We start from the raw sequence: 19,751 nt of genomic DNA on the forward strand, positions 1-19,751 counted from the left end.
GATCTATTTAAAACCTACGCTCGTCCCTTTGCGTTTAGAGCTCACCCCATTTGGGCGGAGCTATAGCGTTTCACGGGAAAATGGCGGACCATCCCTCTGCAGAATTAATCGTGTCTGTAACTGAAAGCCCGACTGCTGCAGGTTATTTCTTTCAATTTTTGCCTTTAATTTATAGTCAGACGGAAGAACAAAAAATAACTAGTTTTTCTGAATAATTAACAAATTATAACAAGCGACGAAAAAAAAAACAATTAAATATTCTCGTATAACGAATGTTTTCTGAAGCTCGTAATTATTAGATGTACCCATGTTTTATTGAAATAATGTTAAATAAAAATCATTATTATTTATTTCATCACAATATCGACAAGAATAAAAAGAATAAATGGTTCATATTTTATTAATTGTATATAATTATGTCATATACCTAACAATCTATGCAGTATAATTAAATGGAATTCTTTCAGAAATGTAATAAGTTAATGAACATTTTTTGAGGTATTATAAATTGTGTTTACAATCAAAAAATTCATTTTAAAAGCTTAAGTTTTCGATGCACATAGACTAATTTTCTTATTCTGAATATAACTTATGACTTGCGATTGACTTTAAGTAAATAATTATAATAATTCATTTGGATTATTTGCAAGTGTCCCCGAATTGAATAATATCATACCTACTACATTAAATAGGTATTGCGTTTAAATTTTAACCTTGCAACAAATAAAGGTTTTAGGATGTAATTATTAGCAAGTGATATTCATTATCATAACCATAAGGTGATCGATACTTATGTAAGAAATTCAAAAAATACAACATGAAGCTCTTTAAAAATATTCCTATAAATGGGCCATGATGTTTGAAAATCGTATCACACATACAGTTTCAATCAATTTTTAAGTAAATAAATGTGAAATTAACTGTGATTTGTATATTAAATAACAACATTGGATTGTTGTATTGAATTTTGAGACTAACACTACGTATTGTTAGAACATACCTATTACGTATATTCATTGTTAACCATATTCTATATTTGAAATGAAGAAAAAAATGTATTCTAAGTATATGAACGATTAAATTAAGTTTTTGTTATGTAACTTTAAAATTATATAGGTTATAGGTACATTAATAACTTAACAATTCCATGTTTAGTCATTTTAACATCCAATATTTTGATAACCGACAAGCAATTGTTGTTAATATAATCATAGAAATTTTAATTTTACTCTTGATAAATTGTTAAATAGTATAATAATATTTGTGGTTAAAACAACAACAGAGCTTTTTTAATTTTAACAATTTTTGATTTTAAGATTTACTACTAACTATGCTTATAATAACAATTGCTACATAAAGTGATTTTGAATTATGAAGTTGTTTGTTAAATTAAATAATTTGCGGTTAAAAATTGTCTTAATTCCTGACATGCAGGTTATAAAAATAGCATATTATATACATATACAGGATGATTCATGGGGCGTAAAACACTCATTATTTCCAAAAGTGTAAATGTTTTTGAAAATATAATTTTACATAGCTTCAAGTCGTTTATAAAACCATGTTTTTATTAAAAAATTATATTTTTAACATTTTTTCATCCCTATAATTTTTTAAGTTTTTTACTTTTTTGAATGACAACATGTAGTTTTAATTTTATATTCCAAATCAGAATATTTTTGTAAGTATTTCGATACATAAAAATTGAATTTAGGGCAAGTAGTTTATGAGTTATAAATATTTAAAGTTTGGATGAGCAGAGTAGTGGACAAATATGTGGCGGGTAACCCCGTACCACTCTACTCCGCTCATCTAAACATTAAATACCTATATATCTCGTAAACTACTTGCCCTAAATTCAATTTTTATATTTCAAATTACTCGCATAAATAATAATAATAATTACAAACATAGGTATTACATTAATAGCTGGTGGTAAACGATCTTTGACCACTTCAGACACTTTAGTTTCAAGCATTTTCTGACGTTTTAAACTTTCTTTGTATTCATCTTCAAGTAGTTCATAGTTATCTCTGAGCTTTACTTCAAAATCATCATCACTCAATTCAAAAATGAATTCTTGAACCTGTAATTTATTATATTTAATTTATATCAAATTCAAATAAATTCAATTATCTATTGTTAATTTACTTTTAGAACTAAATCACTAGGAAGTGGTTTTTCGTGGATTAATTTTAACCATTTAACAATACTAATGAATTCACCTTGAAAAATACTGTAAAACTCGAAACCATAAGGAAATACCATTTTTAAGTTTTCAATAGTCACATCCCTAAATACAATTTTTTATAAAATAACAATATTAATGTTGTAAATAAATATTAATATATTTATTTTTATATTTTTTAATCACCAAATATTGTTTGCTTCAGTTATTAACCCTTCAGAATTTTGTCTCTCAGCTTGCACTTCCTTACTAAAATTTGTTTTCAACATTTTAAAACCTTTTATAGAAAATATGTTATACTGATCGACAGCAACTTTAAAACTTTTGCTTTCAAGATGACGCATCTTACCATTTTGTTTAATATACATTAAATTATCTAAAAACAACATCAAAATGTCCAAATTTTAATTCTAAAAGCAAAATAATTGTATATAAGTGTTACCAGTTGAAAATAATAAATAATGAGAGGAAGAAACTTTCATTGAAAATTTGAATTTTGATTTGACGCATAATTTAATGTCGGCAAATGTTGATTTGTTTGGATCTTCAATAGAACTAATGCCTGTAAGAAAATTCAGTTTTAAATTTTAAAAGAATGGTGGTATATTTATAGAAGAAAATATTATTCTTAATTAATTTTACTATTACCCAAATTATTTTTCAGATCAGATATGTCTGTAAAAATAGTCAATAGTTTAAGGTGAACATTTGCACTCCAACGACATTAAAATATTTCATTGATTTCAATTAATATTTCTTTAGATTCCAGAATTTTTTCCAATTTTAATGACTTAATGTGAAGCAGTGAAGCCACCAGCTCTATATAAGTTGTTATATCATTGTTAACAATGTGTATTTTCTCGGAATTTAATTAATTTATAAAAGTGAATAATACCTTAGCATCGTCAGAAGATATACAAACATAATGATATTTAGTTGGTAGGTACTAAATAATCACATTTAAAACCTTCAATTGCACAAATTATTCTTGTAGTTCCAATGTCTGCAGAAATAGTATCCACACGTACCAAAACACAAACTATAAATCAAATAAAAAATAAATTTGCTATAAGTATATTTTGTTAGTAGAATAAAAACAAACTTTTTTTATCTGCAATAAGAAAAACATTTGCATTTGTTACAGAAATACTAGTTGTTATTATCTTAAATAATGAAAAGTGTTGATCTTCAATATCAAATTGATTACTTTCAGATTTTAAATTTATCCCCAAAGCAGAAACAATTCTATAGAAAGGTTAAAATAGATACTTATTAAAATAATTCAATACTTTAATCAGTATACAAGAGAAAAAAGTTATTTTATTTAATAAAATATTACATTATGTGTCTTGAATAAATATATAATATATAACTTACTGCTGTAAAGAATTATGTGTCCTCAATATAAACTGAGCAAGTGGTGGACTCCATTCTAAGCGTACAGTATCAAGTAAAATATAAGTCTAGGTGCATTTGATGGGACAGAATTTTTAATCTAGTAATTAATTTTAAAAAAAAAAACTGAATAAATAAATTGAGTCTTAAAATAAGAATTTAACTAGTTACCTGTACCAAAACTAGGCCAATAAATAAGGGTGTACCCCAAGAATGACATTTTTTCATACCCGGACTGTATTCAGTATTTGTAAATGGTTTTAACCAACAACGTACAGTTTCTAACATCAAATCACTAGTCCATTTCCTATGACATAGCCCAATATGCAAATTTCCAAACACTTTATCATGATTTTCATTTCCTAGTCAAACAAATACATTCAATGAATAAAATATTAGTATAAAATAATGAATTAATATAATAAATACTAACTTAAAATTGGATTATAAGAAAACATTAGTTTAAATTTATTTAAACTAACTGACGCACATTCTGACCCAAGTCTACATGTTGTTGTAACATTTAAAAATTGAACCAATAAAATTATACTAATATCATCCATTGCACTATTTTGTGAAATTAACAATTTATTTTTTGGTAAAGGTGAAGTTGATTTTAACTAAAAAAACAACATATTTATAATAATAATTTCAACTTCAAAACAAAATTAAAAAAAAAAAAAAAAATGTACACTTATTCAAATGTAAAAACTGTAAATTATAGATGTAAATAATGTAATTTCATTGTTCCCAATGGCCGATGTCACCGAGGGCTTATTCTTAATAAAAAAAAAAAATAATAATAATAATAATTTCTTTTGAAGACAATACTAGAGGCTAAGTATAAGATGTGCAATTTAATAATTGCTTTGTGATCACATAATTCAACTAAATATTACAAATATTTATTTAGGTCATTAATCAATAGATCTTATTAGATCTTATCCTAAGTCTATAATTTATGGTATATCTACCAAATAATGTCATTGATAGATATAAAGTAAAATAAATCATAATAATATTTTATTTCAATATCCTCTGATTTTCTCCCATTTGGTATTAATCTGTTGATATTAACGGTATACCTGGTACAACGTTTTATAGTTATTACCAGTTACCATCACTTATCATGTGCGTCTCGCTTCGTGTTTGAAAATTTTGTTGATATCAAACTACATCACCCATTCCTAAATTGATTAATACGTCTTCAACTTCGAAAGTTATAGGCATTATATATTATACCATATTTCCAAAAAAAAAAAACATGTTTCAAAGAGATTTTTAAACAGGGTATAGTATGAATAAGTATAAATTTGTTTTTAAAAGTTACAAAAATGACTTACTGGTTAAGATTTAAAAAAACTTATGTTATCTAACTGCACCTAACCAAATTGGAATGACTGTGGTTTGTAAGGCTGTGACATATGGCACCGAGGACACAAAATATGTTATACTTTTATCTAACAATGTCCATGCGCCGTGAATCTGTGTAAGTGATCACAATGTCACATGAATACTGCTCTTAATAAATAAGTAAAGAATATATATAAAATCTATAATTTATTGTTTGATTTTTTAATCATTGTTTAAATTTAAAACTATGTCAACCAAAGAAAAATTTTTAAATTAAAGTTCAGTTTTGGTTGGTGAACACATATTATTATTATTTTAGATTCTCATTTCTGAGCGGAGTGATGAATGTATTGATTTTACAATGATGTGTGTTTTTGATTTTTGATTTTTTTATTATTTATAAAAATATCTAGATGTCATTGAAAAATAATATAAGACAACTTAGTTCTAATGATTGAGAAATATTTATGATATAAATATTGGCTAGTTTACAATTATTAGGAACGAATGAAGGATTTAGTTTTAGTATGATACAAATGTGCACATTTTTATAATTTACAATTTGTTTAGTAGATTCAAATCATATATTATTATACAGGTACAATATATGACATAAAACAGAACTCTTATTAAACATATTGTTTATTATTTGTTTTATTTTTCAATGACTTTTGTTTAATGTTATACATTGTATCAACTTCATCAATCGATATTTAATAGTTAATCATTTCCTGAACAATGGATATTTGTAAGTTTAATAATATATTAATTCGATTTACGAATTGTTCATGTTATATTATTATAAATAGTATTGAAGAAAAATAATAAAAGATTTACCAAGATATATTAAGAGAAGAGAGAGAGCGCGTTTTAAGAGAGGGCTGTAAGCATTGGTACACCTATACTATACAAGTTGTGCGTTTGACACTTAGGTACCATAAAATAAACTCCCCGTTTAGTTTATATCTATATAGGTATATAGTGGTTGCGGTATGTACGCAAGTCGGATGGTATAAAAGGGCGGTTGCGAATATTCCACAGTTCGCGAATCGACCTGTCACACGCACACCGACCAATCAGATATATAGTACTGCAGCAGAAGTTGATCGATATACAGCACAAATACGCAGTCGAGCTTCATAAATGAGCAAATATTTCAACAATATACAGTATAATATAGTCTGACATACATCGTACATCATAAATATACATACCGCGTAAGACCACTATGGACTTAAAAGTGTTAAGAAAAGTAGATATTTATTAAATAAATAATTTGGGTGAAATAATTTTTCAAGTTAAAAAAAGTCTACAAAACTTTAATAAATGTCTACCTTGCCTAAATATTGTCGTGAGATAAATAATAATTCTAGGTGACATTGCAGATAAATTATCAATGATAAAAAATTACTTATGATTCTAGATTCTTTAGATATATGTCTCAAATTATACATAGCCAAATAACTTTAAACGTCTTCCAAACTAATATACTCAAGTGTCAAAAATGTTTGATACGCCTTTTTGCTGTCAAAATTTTAGTATATTCACACCGAAACATTAATTTCAGGTAACTCAATAACTAACTTTGAATTTTTTCCATTTAACTTAACTAAGTTAAAATCATAGATTAAAATTATAGTGGTATACCTATTAATATTAAAATAAGCGCATTATTATATATGTTCCCATATGTATTTTATTTTTTGTTTGTGCTATAATCGAAAAATAATGGTTCTGAGCCCAAATTGTGGTTATATACTTATCAACAAACCAATGGGTATTCAAAACAAGACAAGTTGTATATCTCAATTATGACTATTCTGAAAATAGCGACAGAGCTGCTTATAATAGGTAAATCGTACCCCTAAAATAAGACTATATAGCTTAAGAATGTCATTTTTTAATTCGTCTAGCGTCTTTCTTCTTCAAATTTCTTTCGTTTAGAACTAGTGAATCATTTGCAAAACAATATTATTTTACAAATGATGTGAGAATTTCAAACGAAGCCCCATAGATGAAATATCATAAAATTATGATATAAATATAATTATTTACACAATCTGTATATGGGTTAAGTAAAGATAATGATTTGATAAAATAAGACAATTGTTACAGATAAGTTAAAATTATATATTCGACTTAAAAAAAATATTTTTTTATTAAATAAATACATTTTATGTACATAATATACTAATATCAATATAAATATAAAAATTAAATCAAAAAATACCTTAAGTTCATTTTAGATTCTAAGCGGAGGGAGGATTGTATTTCACATTTTAAATACATTTTTTGAAATTTTAAATGCAATTTTTAAGGTATTTTTGTACATTAAATTCAAAGCCCTAGGCCAAATAACATAAAATAACTTGTTTTCCGTGGTAAAGTAAATTCGGTGAAAACCACAGATAATCTCGTAGAGGATTAATCCAGTCATTGGCACCCGTTCAGATCGTCTGTACATACACGCATATTATATTATATATATTCGATTTAAATTCGATTTGCGGCATTTGAAGCGGCGGGGTGGTGTGATCAAAATCTGCCAAAACGGAAATCGTAAGCGTAGCGCGGTGATGACTTACAGTAATAACTAATTAGACACTATAATACTATATACCATATATATAATATGACGTGATTCTATATAATTATAATGCGGAACCGTGAGAAAAACAATTTCGGCATCCGAGAACGGGTTGTGTGGGCGGCAAAACGGTAAAACTCTTCGTCGACGGCGCTCCTGCTCCCACCCACCCCACAGCCCGCACACACCTACCCTTACCCGACGGCAATCAGGCCGTCGTCCGGTGGTCGTGGCGTGCACGGGTGCACGGGTGCACGGGTGGACCGCGACTGCCTCCCGTACATAATATTATATAACGTAATATATAATATTATTTTATTTTGATCATGTGACGGACACGGCTAATTTGGACGCGATAATAACAGGGAAGCGCGACGCTATGGCGGAATACGGAGAGAACTGTGAAAAAAAAACACGTATTACAACACAATAATAACAAATCCATCAAGGGTAAACAAAGATTGGGCGCGGGAACGTCGTCGAGTATATAGGCTACCACTACCCTATTTATAACGTTATATATATATTATATTTTGTGTTTACACGTGCCCACGTGCAGCGTTGTACTTACATATAATATTATATTATGTACATGTCGAATTTCGACCGGGCACACCCCTTTTTTTTGTATGATTTTTTTCCTTTCTACCGGTCGTACGAAGCCCGCGGCCGATACATACTATTATTGTTGTTCATAATTAGCTGGTGTTTTTTTTAATTTTGACGACGACAACCCGCGATCGGCCCTGCAACGCGAAAATTGATGATCGCAAAATACCCTGCTCGAATTTTCTGATCGGTGGTGCGACTACTAAATCGAATAGCAACGTAAACGACGGAATCCCGATTAATGATTATGATTTTATATTTATTTTTAATGATCATCTGTAGAAGTTATACATTAACTACCTTAACTACTGTAGCTGCGGGGGAATTGCCCGTTTCCGCAAAAATTTGAAATGACCGATTCCGCCATCTCCCGTTTCCGCAAATTTAAAAAAGGTTCAATTCTCGTTTCCGCCAATCTACATGTTATGGAATAATAATAATTATTATTATTCATAGTTCATAAATTTTAAGTGTTTTGGTTCATCGTGGATCGTAAAAATGTTTTAATTAATTTCAGTTCACTAAAACTACGAAAACATGATGCGGTAGTAGGTACATAAGGAAATGTTAGATACAAATGAGCGATAAGCGATAGTTGTACACATTAATCTATGATAGTGTCAATTTTAAATGCACACATACATACAATATATATTAGGCATTCATACATACTGTATAAAATATATATATATATTACTTAAATATGGAATCATCGTTCATAAATCGATAAGACTGAAACTACAGATAAGAACATTTTTTACTCCATACAACTACTGTATCTATTTACGAATAAGTGACTTTTACTTTATTATTGTACTTATTAAAACTATGACAAAATATTATGTATTTATTATTTGCTTTATTATTTATAAATATATTTTCCAATATTTAATGTTATCATATTATATACCACATACAATTACTTCAAGTTAAAAATAATACGAATAATACTGCAATTAATACAGTATATTAAAATATAATATATTATATTATTAATAATTATAATAATTTTACCATAGCTGGTAGATTGGCGGAAACGGGCGATGGCAGAATCGGTCACTTCAAATTTTGGCGGAAACGATACATATACATGCCCAGCTGCGGCTTGGGGGCTAAGTAAATTGAGTCCGAGATAAGTTTGGTACATTTGGAAAGCGGTAAATTGGATCCCGGGAAAAACAGGTAGTAGGTAAGTTGAGTCCCGGGTAAAAATTGGTAGTTAGTAAATATTTTTACTTAAGTTAAGTTATTTATATAAGGATATAATATTTAGATTTATATTGATTAAAAATAATAAAAATATAAATGAATTAAAAAAATAAATGTAATTAATTATTATTATACATATTATTATATAATCCATTTATTTACAAATTAATAAAAAAAAATTATTATCGGTAAAAATTATTGTTATTATATATTATATCAAAGGCACGATGTTACAAAGTTATCGACTTTTATTGTCTGTGAGTGTTAAGAGTGTATCGTTATTTTATCGTTGGGGAAAAAAAAATATACGAGTATAATCAATAAAAATTAAATAAAAATGCATATTGCTATTTTCAAAATCATTTAGGTATATGAAGTCAATGAATGTCCACAATTCATAAATTAATTCTAGCTTAATTCTATGTAATTATTGTTTGTTTATTATATTATATACTTACATCAATAAATATTATAATGATTAAACAACGGAGTTTTTAATTTTTAATTTTTATGAATAACGAAATAATTTAAAATTTTATTATTTATACTATTGCTAATAAATTAAAATCAGTGACATGATACGATACCATTACATAATATATAGTACATAATTATGTTTAAATGGTGGATCGCTTAAAGAATACTTTTTCGAAAATAATTGTATATTAAGTAAAACGACAACAAAACTATTATTTTTTTTAACATTTAAAAGGCACAAGCATATTGTACATGGCTAAATATAATATATTTATGCCAGTAAAATGTCAATTGCAAAAAATAAGCCGTGCAACCCTTGCATGTCAATTATTTCAAAAATAAATCCAACAATGTGTGTAAAAAAGCGTAATAATTTGAAAAGGGTTACAGGCATAATGGTTAACAATATTTAACTTATATTAAAACGCTAGGGGAAAATTCTATTAAACGTATTTGAAAGTGTTTTTTATTTTTTATAATAAATTAATAAACGTTGATCGCACATTGTGATAGAATCATTCAAACGGGTTTGCATGAAACTTTTTGAACACTCTCTACATGTCTCCATGTCTCTAACTTTTAAGTGTCTCCGTGACTCTCTGTTTTTGATATTAATTTTGAATTATTCACCAATATGTTTTAGGTAGTTTTAATTATACAGGTACACACTATAGTACTATACATTTAAATGATAACTATACGCACCTACTACTACTTAAATCTTTACGCACAATTTTTTTCCAGTTATTATATAAGTTAAGATTTAGTGCGAAGTATATCATCTTATATGATGGGTTCTTAATTTCTATACTCGTATGCGTCTATTTATCTGCATATAAAATATTATATATATCTAATGGGTCAAAAGGACAAAATATCCAAATTTATCCGTTTTTACGTAAATTAGTAGATTACACTTTACTTTCTAATAAAATTAACTCCTAAATATATAAATTACGTTAGTAGTCATAATATCACGAAATAAACTGCAGCACAAACATTAGTCAAATTATTTAAATAGTCTCAAATAGTCAAAAAATATAAAATAAAATGTTAAACAATTTTTTTTTATGAATACAGAAATCATTTGCTAAAAAATACCTATACTATTTTCTAAAAATTAAAAATAATTTTTAAAAAAAAGTGCGTGTATGTATACTGCGCGTCGACCCATGAGCTGAGCTTGGCGAGCTTTGTTATATATATAATATATAATATAGACATATATCAATTACAATTAAAAACTCAACGCAGGAGTTTGACAACTGTGTGTGCAGTATAGTTTGTGATGTTATTACTATTAATGTAATTTATTTTACAATTCGTAATAATTAGTAATTACTAATTAGTAAATTTTTGATTTTCTTAATTTTTAGAAAATAGTGTAGTATATTATTTGACTAATGTGTGTGCAGTATATTTTGTGATATTATTACAACTAACGTAATTTATATATTATATAATATATTTATTATATTTATACAATTATTATATATTAGGCATATTTTTATAATTAAATAATTTGATATTTGAGTTAATTTTATTAGAAAGTAAAGTGTGATCTATTAATTTACGTAAAAACGAAAAAATTTGGATATTTTGTCCTAGATTCCATTGATTCCAATATATCATACAGCAATTTTCTGTAATTTACGGTATAGTGACCCGAATTGTGCAGAAATGGGGACATGGCGAGGGTACTGTTAAGTGCAAATGACGATTTGCATAATAATATAATGAACTCTGGTCGGTTTGTGCGCTCACTGTATTATTGATACCGGGTATCGGGTTGATAACGTCACCGCAGACCAAACCGAAAATCCGAACGTCCGTCCGCGTGAGCGTTGTTCGCGCTAATAAAGTATAACATTATAATATTATATACGAATAAATATAATATCTATGGTATTATAATAATATAATACAATCGACACCGACGGCGGACGTCGCTGTCAATCATTTCGTAGAATAACCATAATAATATGATGTGTGTGCCGTGTCGTCGTCGTTCGGTTTTTTTCCATCTACAATATTGTAAGAACTTAATTAATTCAAATCCGCGAATTCAACCGCCGCTGGTATAGGTGTTGGACCGTGGTGTACGTGTGTTCGTGTCGTATCCGTCCGCGTTCGAATATTATGCAAATTAGGTTAGCGGTCATAGCGTATATTATTTAATATTGTATTATGTACAGTGTGCATATATGTATACATATATATTAGTTGGTCTCTTACGATTGAAGTAAAAAAAAAAACCGCTCTCGATCCGAGTAAAACGTGCCCGAGGGATTACGAAAAATTATTGTCCGGTCGGTCGAACGCGCACGTGTCGCACACGGCACTTTGGTCGCGCGCCGCGGCCATACGTTCCAGACGCACCGCCGCCGCAGCCCTCGAGGAAAACAATAATAATAATATGCAATTCGGCCGGCGGACGACCGCGACACAAACAAACACAACAATTGGTCGGTTCGTTGAACACGACCAGAAGACGACGTCAGCGGTCGGACCGGCTTTATCAAAATAATACAATAAACACAAATTTTATAATCGATGGTAATCACATTTTTTTCCCTCGTAAATCCCACAAACTTATCAAAGTCTTACCGAGGGAGAATGACAACAAAAATGTAATTTCATTAAATTACGTATAGAATAGTATAATAATAATATTATATTACGACGAATCTGTTTTCTTAGGCTAATAGACCTTTACTGCAAAGTAATTTGTCATAATACTAATCGTTTTAATTTTAATTATATTAATCTAATTTTAATTTATATTCAGGTTTTTTAAAAACATTTATTAGATTGTATATGTAATAAAAATCCAAAACAACTAACAAAATAATATCCGTTCTGAGGCCTAGAATTATCAATTACGCTTAAAGTGACATTTTCATTGCGCGCGATCATTTTTTTGGTCAGTATAACAATACTGCCGTCAGTCTTTTCTGGGTCAATAGACCAATTTATTATTGCACTCAGTAATTTTCAGAGTACCTCTAATACTCATTTTATCCAATAGCAAAATATATAACAATATTTTTATTGGAATATAATCGACATGGACATGAACATTATTAATATTTATAATATAATCGAATACACATAAAACACACATTTATAATAATTACCTACATTTAAATAAATCACTATAATAATAATAATATTATTTTGTATTATATTATATTTTTAGTGTTTAATTAAAAATTATTAATTTAGTAAATAAATAACTTTTTTCAGATTTATTAAAAACAATTCGTTTCTCAATTTTTTCAACTTTTATATAATGAATGTCAATTAATAATAATAATGCTTAACATATTTAAAATTAACCTAGAATACATAAAAATACCTAAAGTATGACAACGTAATTAATATAGGTATACTGAACCTAATTACATATTTTGTATCAGGCATAGCTGTCCCATTTCCAAAATGTGACCAATGATAAATTATAATATATTATATTATGTGCACCAAATGTATTTTCCAATAATTATGTACATTACCGGAAATGTTGACAATTCCTAGAAAATGATGACAATTCCTATAATAGTGGAAGGGAATTATATAATTTCCTAATGATTGTCATCATTTCCGTATTTTATTAGGCAATGTTATCACGCATCGCTTTCTCACACGAAGACATTGGTGATTATGATGTTGCAGGCTATGTAAACAGGCTATACAATATAACTATTATAACGATAACTAACTCACAATGGTGAAATACTAAAAACCATTAATCATTATACTGCAACTACTGTCAATACTGTCAGTAAGGTAAATTATTGATATTGATAAAATGGTTGATTGGAAAATGTCATGGCTACCGCGTGGGTATCGCATAATAAGTTTATCGTAACATTTATGTGTTTCATTAAAAGTATAGTCATATCAGTAAAAATGTAAAAAAGCTTAAATTACACAAATTAAAGTGATAAAAAATAATTTTTGACAACACTTGATTTTTTATTGATTATTTATTAGTAATAGCAGGGTAATTAATAGTTATGTTTGATAAAAGTAATATTTAAATTGGACAGATTAAAATATAACATATTGCATCATTGCCTAAATGATATTATTTCTTCCGCTATTAGGAATTGTCAACATTTCCTAGGAACTGTTATAATTTCCTAAATGTCAACATTTCCGGTAGGTAACAATGGTAACATATATAGATGCATAAGTATACCTAGATAAAGTTATTAAAGATATTTCATTTAATATGTCTATACTCTATAATTCTATATACTATGTGATTAATCTAATAAATATTGAATTAGTATTTAGACGTTTAGACGAATCTCTTCCTATACCTATATTTGTTTTAAGCTGATGTTTACTAACATTTTAATTTTTCAACTTTTTTAGTTTTTATTTCTATAATTATCGATAAAAATGTATTTGTTGGGTAGAAATCCTTGAAAATTTAATGAAAGGCTCTTAACATATTTTTACGATGGCAGTTGAAAAATAAAATAAATTCATAGTCACAATTTTTTTTTTATAAGCATTCAAAGTTTGAATTTTGACTAAATACGTAAAAATTACGACAATGTTCAAATTATCTTAGATAGAAATTCATAAAAGTTTTTCTTTTTAGATCTAAAGTTTGAAAATTAAATACAAGGCTCCTAACATATTTATACAATAGCAGTTGAAAAATAAAAGAAATATTTAGTCATAATTTTTTTTTATAAGCATTCAAAGTTTGAATTTTGACAACATACGTAAAAATCACAAAAATTCGTAAATCATTTTATGCTAGAAATTCATAAAAAAATTTCCTTTATATCTAAGATTTGAAAATTTAAAACAAGGCTCCTTAAGTATTTTTACAATAGCAGTTTAAAAATAAAAGAAATGCATAGTCACAATTTTTTTTACAAGCATTCAAATTTTAATTTTGACAACATACGTAAAAATCACTAAAATTCGCAAATTATTTTAAGGTAGAAAATTCATAAAAAATTTCTTTTTAAATCGTAGATTTAAAAATTTTTAATAATCTATAATATATCCTATACAGATAAACAGTCTCTGCTCAGAATCGTTTTTCGTATACAATGATATAATATCATTGGATTCAAATTTAATTCCATCCATTACAGTAACCCACTTGTATTACTTGTAACCTACTGTACAGCAGAGCGACATCTACGACTTGCCCACTTTTTTTGTTCGTTGAAACGACCTCAAGATGTTTGTCAATGCTTATCACAAGTGGGTTAGCAGGAAGATCATGTGATCTATTTATCTTTGTATTTATATAATTATAAACAAGTAAGACATTTACACTCCCAGTCGAGTGGGGCCTAGTTGTGGAAACCGCATTATGACGCAATCGGACGACAAGAACGGGAAATTCGTGACCGCGAAAAACAATGAAGTTTTTTTGTTGCATTTTGCTATGAATCAAACCGATGGGCGATGACTGAATGGGTCAAAGTAGGTAAAGTAAGTAATGAAAAACAATTTTCCTTACATTATATCCATTGTTTCTCTAGACATTGTAAAAAAAAAATATTTAAAGAATAAACTGTATACTCGTATTTTAATACACGAAAATCTCATCGAAGCGTTTCAATATCAGAAAAATTAACAAGAAAATCCATACGAAGAGGAGTGGTTATAACCCCGGGGGTTAAAGTTTAATAAACCCCCTCAGGCCCACCCATTGATAACCATCTTAATTAGTCACACCGTTCTTGACAATTTTCATAGGGATCAAGGATACAATCATTGATTGTACTGTAAGTATTATAATTTATAATTGTTATTTAAGACATCTAAAAAATATTTTAGTTGAACAAAATGTTCCACTCGTATAAACATGATAATTCTAAATATTATTATATACCTTTGCTACCTAACAATAAATAATAATAGCAGGTATTACGTGTGTGTGTGCGTGTAGAGTGGATTTTCTTTATCTTAATGATTTTTCGTTTTCAAAAACGTGGCCCAGCCTCAGTTCGATAATTAGCTAGTATGTCTAAATTCCATTCGGCCAATGACTCGTTTCGATCTATAAACAAATTACAGAAATATCAAAGATTGGACATTTGGACGTAATAATAATATTATGTCTACGATGAAAATTACGCAAAGTTGTAACATATTAATTGTGCGTATTGATGGTGGATTTACGGAACTGTGGGGTGGGGGTTGATGGAGGCGCTCTCGAGACTCGCTGCAAAGTCCGTCGCGATTACACGACAAAAAGGCGCGCGCTCGTTCCTCAGAGCACCACAGTCCACAATATACGTATAGGTACACACAAAACACACCTAAACACAATATGTTTCATACTTGTCGAAAGAGACAATAATGATACCACGTGCGTGCGGGCTATACGGCAAACACGCCGTATAATATATTAATCGACGGTGGCATTGCGCCGATGACGAAAACGACTCGTAAAAGTCGCGTGTCGGACCACGCGGTATGTAAACACACTCGACGAAGAGCGGCACGTGGGAGAATAAAATGTAGTACGATAATAATATAATATAATGTATAACATTTCCGCGACTATTACACACACGCGGTTCGGTAAAATATTTCCGCGTGACATTTATTTATTGCAATAAAGCGAAACAGTGTCCTCCGCAGCAGCACGGCATGTGTGTGTGTGTGTTATTTTCGTTTTCCCGAAAGGGTGTGTGCTTGAAGTCTACCGACATTGTTCGTATTTACCGCATTGTACACACACACACACACACACACGAGGGTAGGTTTTTGAGATACGTCACGACGAGCACACGCGCCGAATTAGAACGAGACCGGATCGGTGGACTGCAGTCTGCAATGCACACAATATGATAATATATACGAGCACGGCCGTATAATATAATGAATGGCGACCGCCCGGTATTAGTGACGGCCCATTAAACCACTGCACCGTCGTCGTCGTCGCGGGTTCCCACAACAACACTCGGTTAGTGGTAACACCGCGGTACAACGGATATTATTATTATTATTATTATTATATTGTGATGAGACCGTGTGATGAGTGCTTATGTTTTGTGGGCCCGAGGCGCAAATATTTGCACAACATCCTTTTCGGGGGAGACCGCTTGACGCACGCGCCCTATATGTATTTGGGTATCTGCTTTGCGTATACCGATGTAAATAACCATGTTGCAGATAGGTACGACCCATCCGTTTTTGTTTCGTTGTATATTTTTGTTTTCTCTCGGTATTATCATTCCAGCCTTGTTGTATTGCGTGTGTGGGCCAAATTGAATTTCATAAAATGTATACCTGAAGTCAACCGCGATGACTGTGTAAACATAACAGACACGATGGGAATGGTAAACACGAATCAGCAGTGCACACACACACAAATATTATACATTGCACGCGCTCCAACAATAAATTTCTGCTACTGCACGCGACCTCCTCTGCACTCGGGTGTAAGATGTATGGTCGTCATATCAATAATATTTAAAACCGGGATTGCACTAAAAACGGTCGAATGATGGTACCCACGGTATTTAGATGTGCTCACAGACTATTATAGGTATAATTAAACACATCTGAAAACCGTCGTACCAATTGAGAGGATATGTTTACTGTTTGTATTCTCAGCTCTGTGTAGATCCTCGTGAAATTTTTTTTTTTATTTTAGTTTTTGAATAATTTTAGAGTAAAATCACTCGTTACAAAATCGATAAAGAATAATGTTTTTGGAATAATGACATATCGATTTGTCTAAACGTTGCATCAAACTATAATTTAAACGCCATTTACATAAAAATATTTTTATTATTAATTTGAAAGTCGAATACAAAGTCAAACGATAATGAAATATTTAAAAACGATAATATGTTATGCCCTCAAAAATATTATCCTCTATAATTTTTTAATAACTAGGTGATTTTGCTCTAAGGTTTCTCAAAAATCATAAAAAAATGATCTTAGTTGAAAACGTTTTATCATTGGTTATAATTTATAGGTTAGGTTAGTTATTTATAATTTATAACTTATAAATACTAGTATTTATAATCAATGGTTTTATCTATGTTTTGCGTGAGCGTGGGCCTGAGAGAGAAAACAAATATTGTCCTGAAAACTTCATGTCAAACTATATTATAATATGCTAATATGCATAATGTGTACACTTATTTTTTTTTCGAATACTACGTAGCAAATTTCCTTTCAATGGTTTAAACAGAGCACTAGCTGCAGTTAGTTTTGATATATTTTCTTATAGTAAATTTTTTAGCAATCTCTTTAAAATTATTTCTGACCCGAGATTGGGTGGAGAACCAATGACACCATACATTTTTCTCGCAGTAATAGTAAGTTTAGTTAGACGAGCACTCCACTCAGCAGGTACCCAATTTTGACTTCACATAATCGCGACCAGACCATAATAAAGAAAAAAATATTTTTTTCAACAGCCATTATTAATATATACCTTAACATTTTGACACATGAACGTATAATAGTATCATATAAATATTTTTTTTTTGAAACTCAAAACAATGTAAAAAAACAAAATTTGACTGAGATAATTATTTTAGGGGGTATAGCCATTATATTTATAGTATTTATATTATTTTATTGTTGATAGCCACTCAAAAAGTTCAAACAGCATCGCGTAATCGCGGGTATTGGCCGGTGCTCGGGTTGTTGAAGGGTTAATGCTGGTGACATTGCGACGAAAATAAACGATTTAATCTCGTCACGCGTTTCTGCAGTCGTCCATGTACTGCAATACTGCATAATAATACAACATATTAATATATAGGCGATAAATATAGCTGCCAGCAAGTCGACGACGGCAATGACGATTGGTCGAACAGGATCGAACGCGGGTTAGGTCTCGTTTGCGGAGGACTTGTGCCGAGAGAGAGGGTGCAGTGCAGGCGGATTCGTTTGTGTCCGTCGCAGATTCAGCGTGGAAAAAAACGAATAAATAGGAAACGTCGTCGACGATTTCAAGTGGGCGCGTGTCGGACACGTGTCCTGCGCGGCCGATAATTATTTATTTATGTTAATGTGTATATCGGTGCCGCCGAACACGGTGACTGCAGCAGACGACCGTACGTTACCACTAAGTACAAATTTCATAACTTAAGGTTCTGAACGGTTTCTGTATTGATTTTAAAATCATCATGTATTTTCAGCTTTGAGGGTGATTTATTCAGATAAAAACTTGTAGATACCTAGGTTTTCGTACCTAAGTTACAAGTCAAATATTATATATACTTATCCGGTAGATTATTTAGTTACTTCGGAATCTATTATAATACTGAGTTATAAATGTTATATATGATTATTAAATCTATACAAAGATGAAAGAAGTAGTTTTCATAAAAACTTTTCATTCACGTACCTTCACAATACTGTTTGAGCTTTCATCATAATATTATATGGTATATTATGCGATTAGATTAGACCCACTCTGCTGTACATTAGTTGACAAATGTGCCTAATGTCTATATTTTATCGTTCAGAGTAGACGTGCGTGAAGTCGGCTCCACATCTTTGTGCTACAAACTTCCGACCTCGGCAAATATTTTGCAAATTATTTGCTAAAATTTGGTAAGGTTGGAAGTTTGAAGCACAAAGTTGTGGTGCCAACTTCACACACACTCAGAGTAGGCACTGTATTTAGGCATAATATGTGTTAAATTTGAAATTTGAATTCAATGATAAATAATTGCATATTATACTGAAGAACAGTGTGAATAGGTTCGTGGTATAATTAATAAATAAGAAATAACTTATAATTAATCTTATAATATTTTTAAAATATAATTTCAAGCATTTAGTAAATTTTAATAATAATCATTATCTTATTTTAATGGTACTTGTTTGTTATCGCCCCGCCATAAATAAAATATATTATAATACAATAAAAAAATATAAAAAAATGTATTATTATAATAGATTTACAAAGGAGGCCAT

General features: G+C 29.4%; 1 protein-coding gene across 3 annotated transcripts; it reads right to left on the reverse strand.

Annotated features, from left to right (window-relative positions):
* Positions 1 to 19: 19 nt before the first annotated feature.
* On the reverse strand, positions 20 to 16,196 carry LOC107161471 (protein hobbit-like). 3 transcript variants are annotated; one of them, XM_089225253.1, is made up of 12 exons: positions 15,730 to 16,196; positions 4,017 to 4,203; positions 3,755 to 3,945; positions 3,566 to 3,683; positions 3,291 to 3,433; positions 3,084 to 3,227; positions 2,837 to 3,007; positions 2,631 to 2,750; positions 2,375 to 2,564; positions 2,152 to 2,293; positions 1,922 to 2,086; positions 20 to 120 (listed from the first exon to the last, which is right to left on the reverse strand). In XM_089225253.1, exons 8-12 carry the CDS (start codon positions 2,668 to 2,670, stop codon positions 61 to 63), a joined length of 597 nt encoding a protein of 198 aa, XP_089081379.1. In that variant the 5' UTR covers positions 2,671 to 2,750; positions 2,837 to 3,007; positions 3,084 to 3,227; positions 3,291 to 3,433; positions 3,566 to 3,683; positions 3,755 to 3,945; positions 4,017 to 4,203; positions 15,730 to 16,196; the 3' UTR covers positions 20 to 60. The 3 variants fall into 3 exon arrangements, with proteins under 3 accessions (XP_089081379.1, XP_089081377.1, XP_089081378.1); XM_089225251.1 differs by lacking the exon at positions 20 to 120 and having other exon boundaries at positions 1,310 to 2,086; positions 15,730 to 16,193; XM_089225252.1 differs by lacking the exons at positions 20 to 120; positions 3,291 to 3,433 and having other exon boundaries at positions 1,310 to 2,086; positions 15,730 to 16,193.
* Positions 16,197 to 19,751: the final 3,555 nt, after the last annotated feature.

Source organism: Diuraphis noxia, unplaced genomic scaffold (genome assembly GCF_037042655.1).
Source record: "Diuraphis noxia isolate RWA-SAM2 unplaced genomic scaffold, SU_Dnox_SAM2 contig0004, whole genome shotgun sequence".
NCBI classification, from domain to species: domain Eukaryota; kingdom Metazoa; phylum Arthropoda; class Insecta; order Hemiptera; family Aphididae; genus Diuraphis; species Diuraphis noxia.

What these genes read in the sequence shown, in the direction of transcription:
- LOC107161471 (XM_089225252.1), bottom strand. Translation starts at nt 2,670, where the DNA reads ATGAAAGTTTCTTCCTCTCATTATTTATTATTTTCAACTG. An exon ending in TTATTTATTATTTTCAACTG is followed by an intron (nt 2,565 to 2,630) that starts GTAACACTTATA and finishes TGTTGTTTTTAG; the next exon opens with ATAATTTAATGTATATTAAA. An exon ending in CTAGTGATTTAGTTCTAAAA is followed by an intron (nt 2,087 to 2,151) that starts GTAAATTAACAA and finishes AATAAATTACAG; the next exon opens with GTTCAAGAATTCATTTTTGA.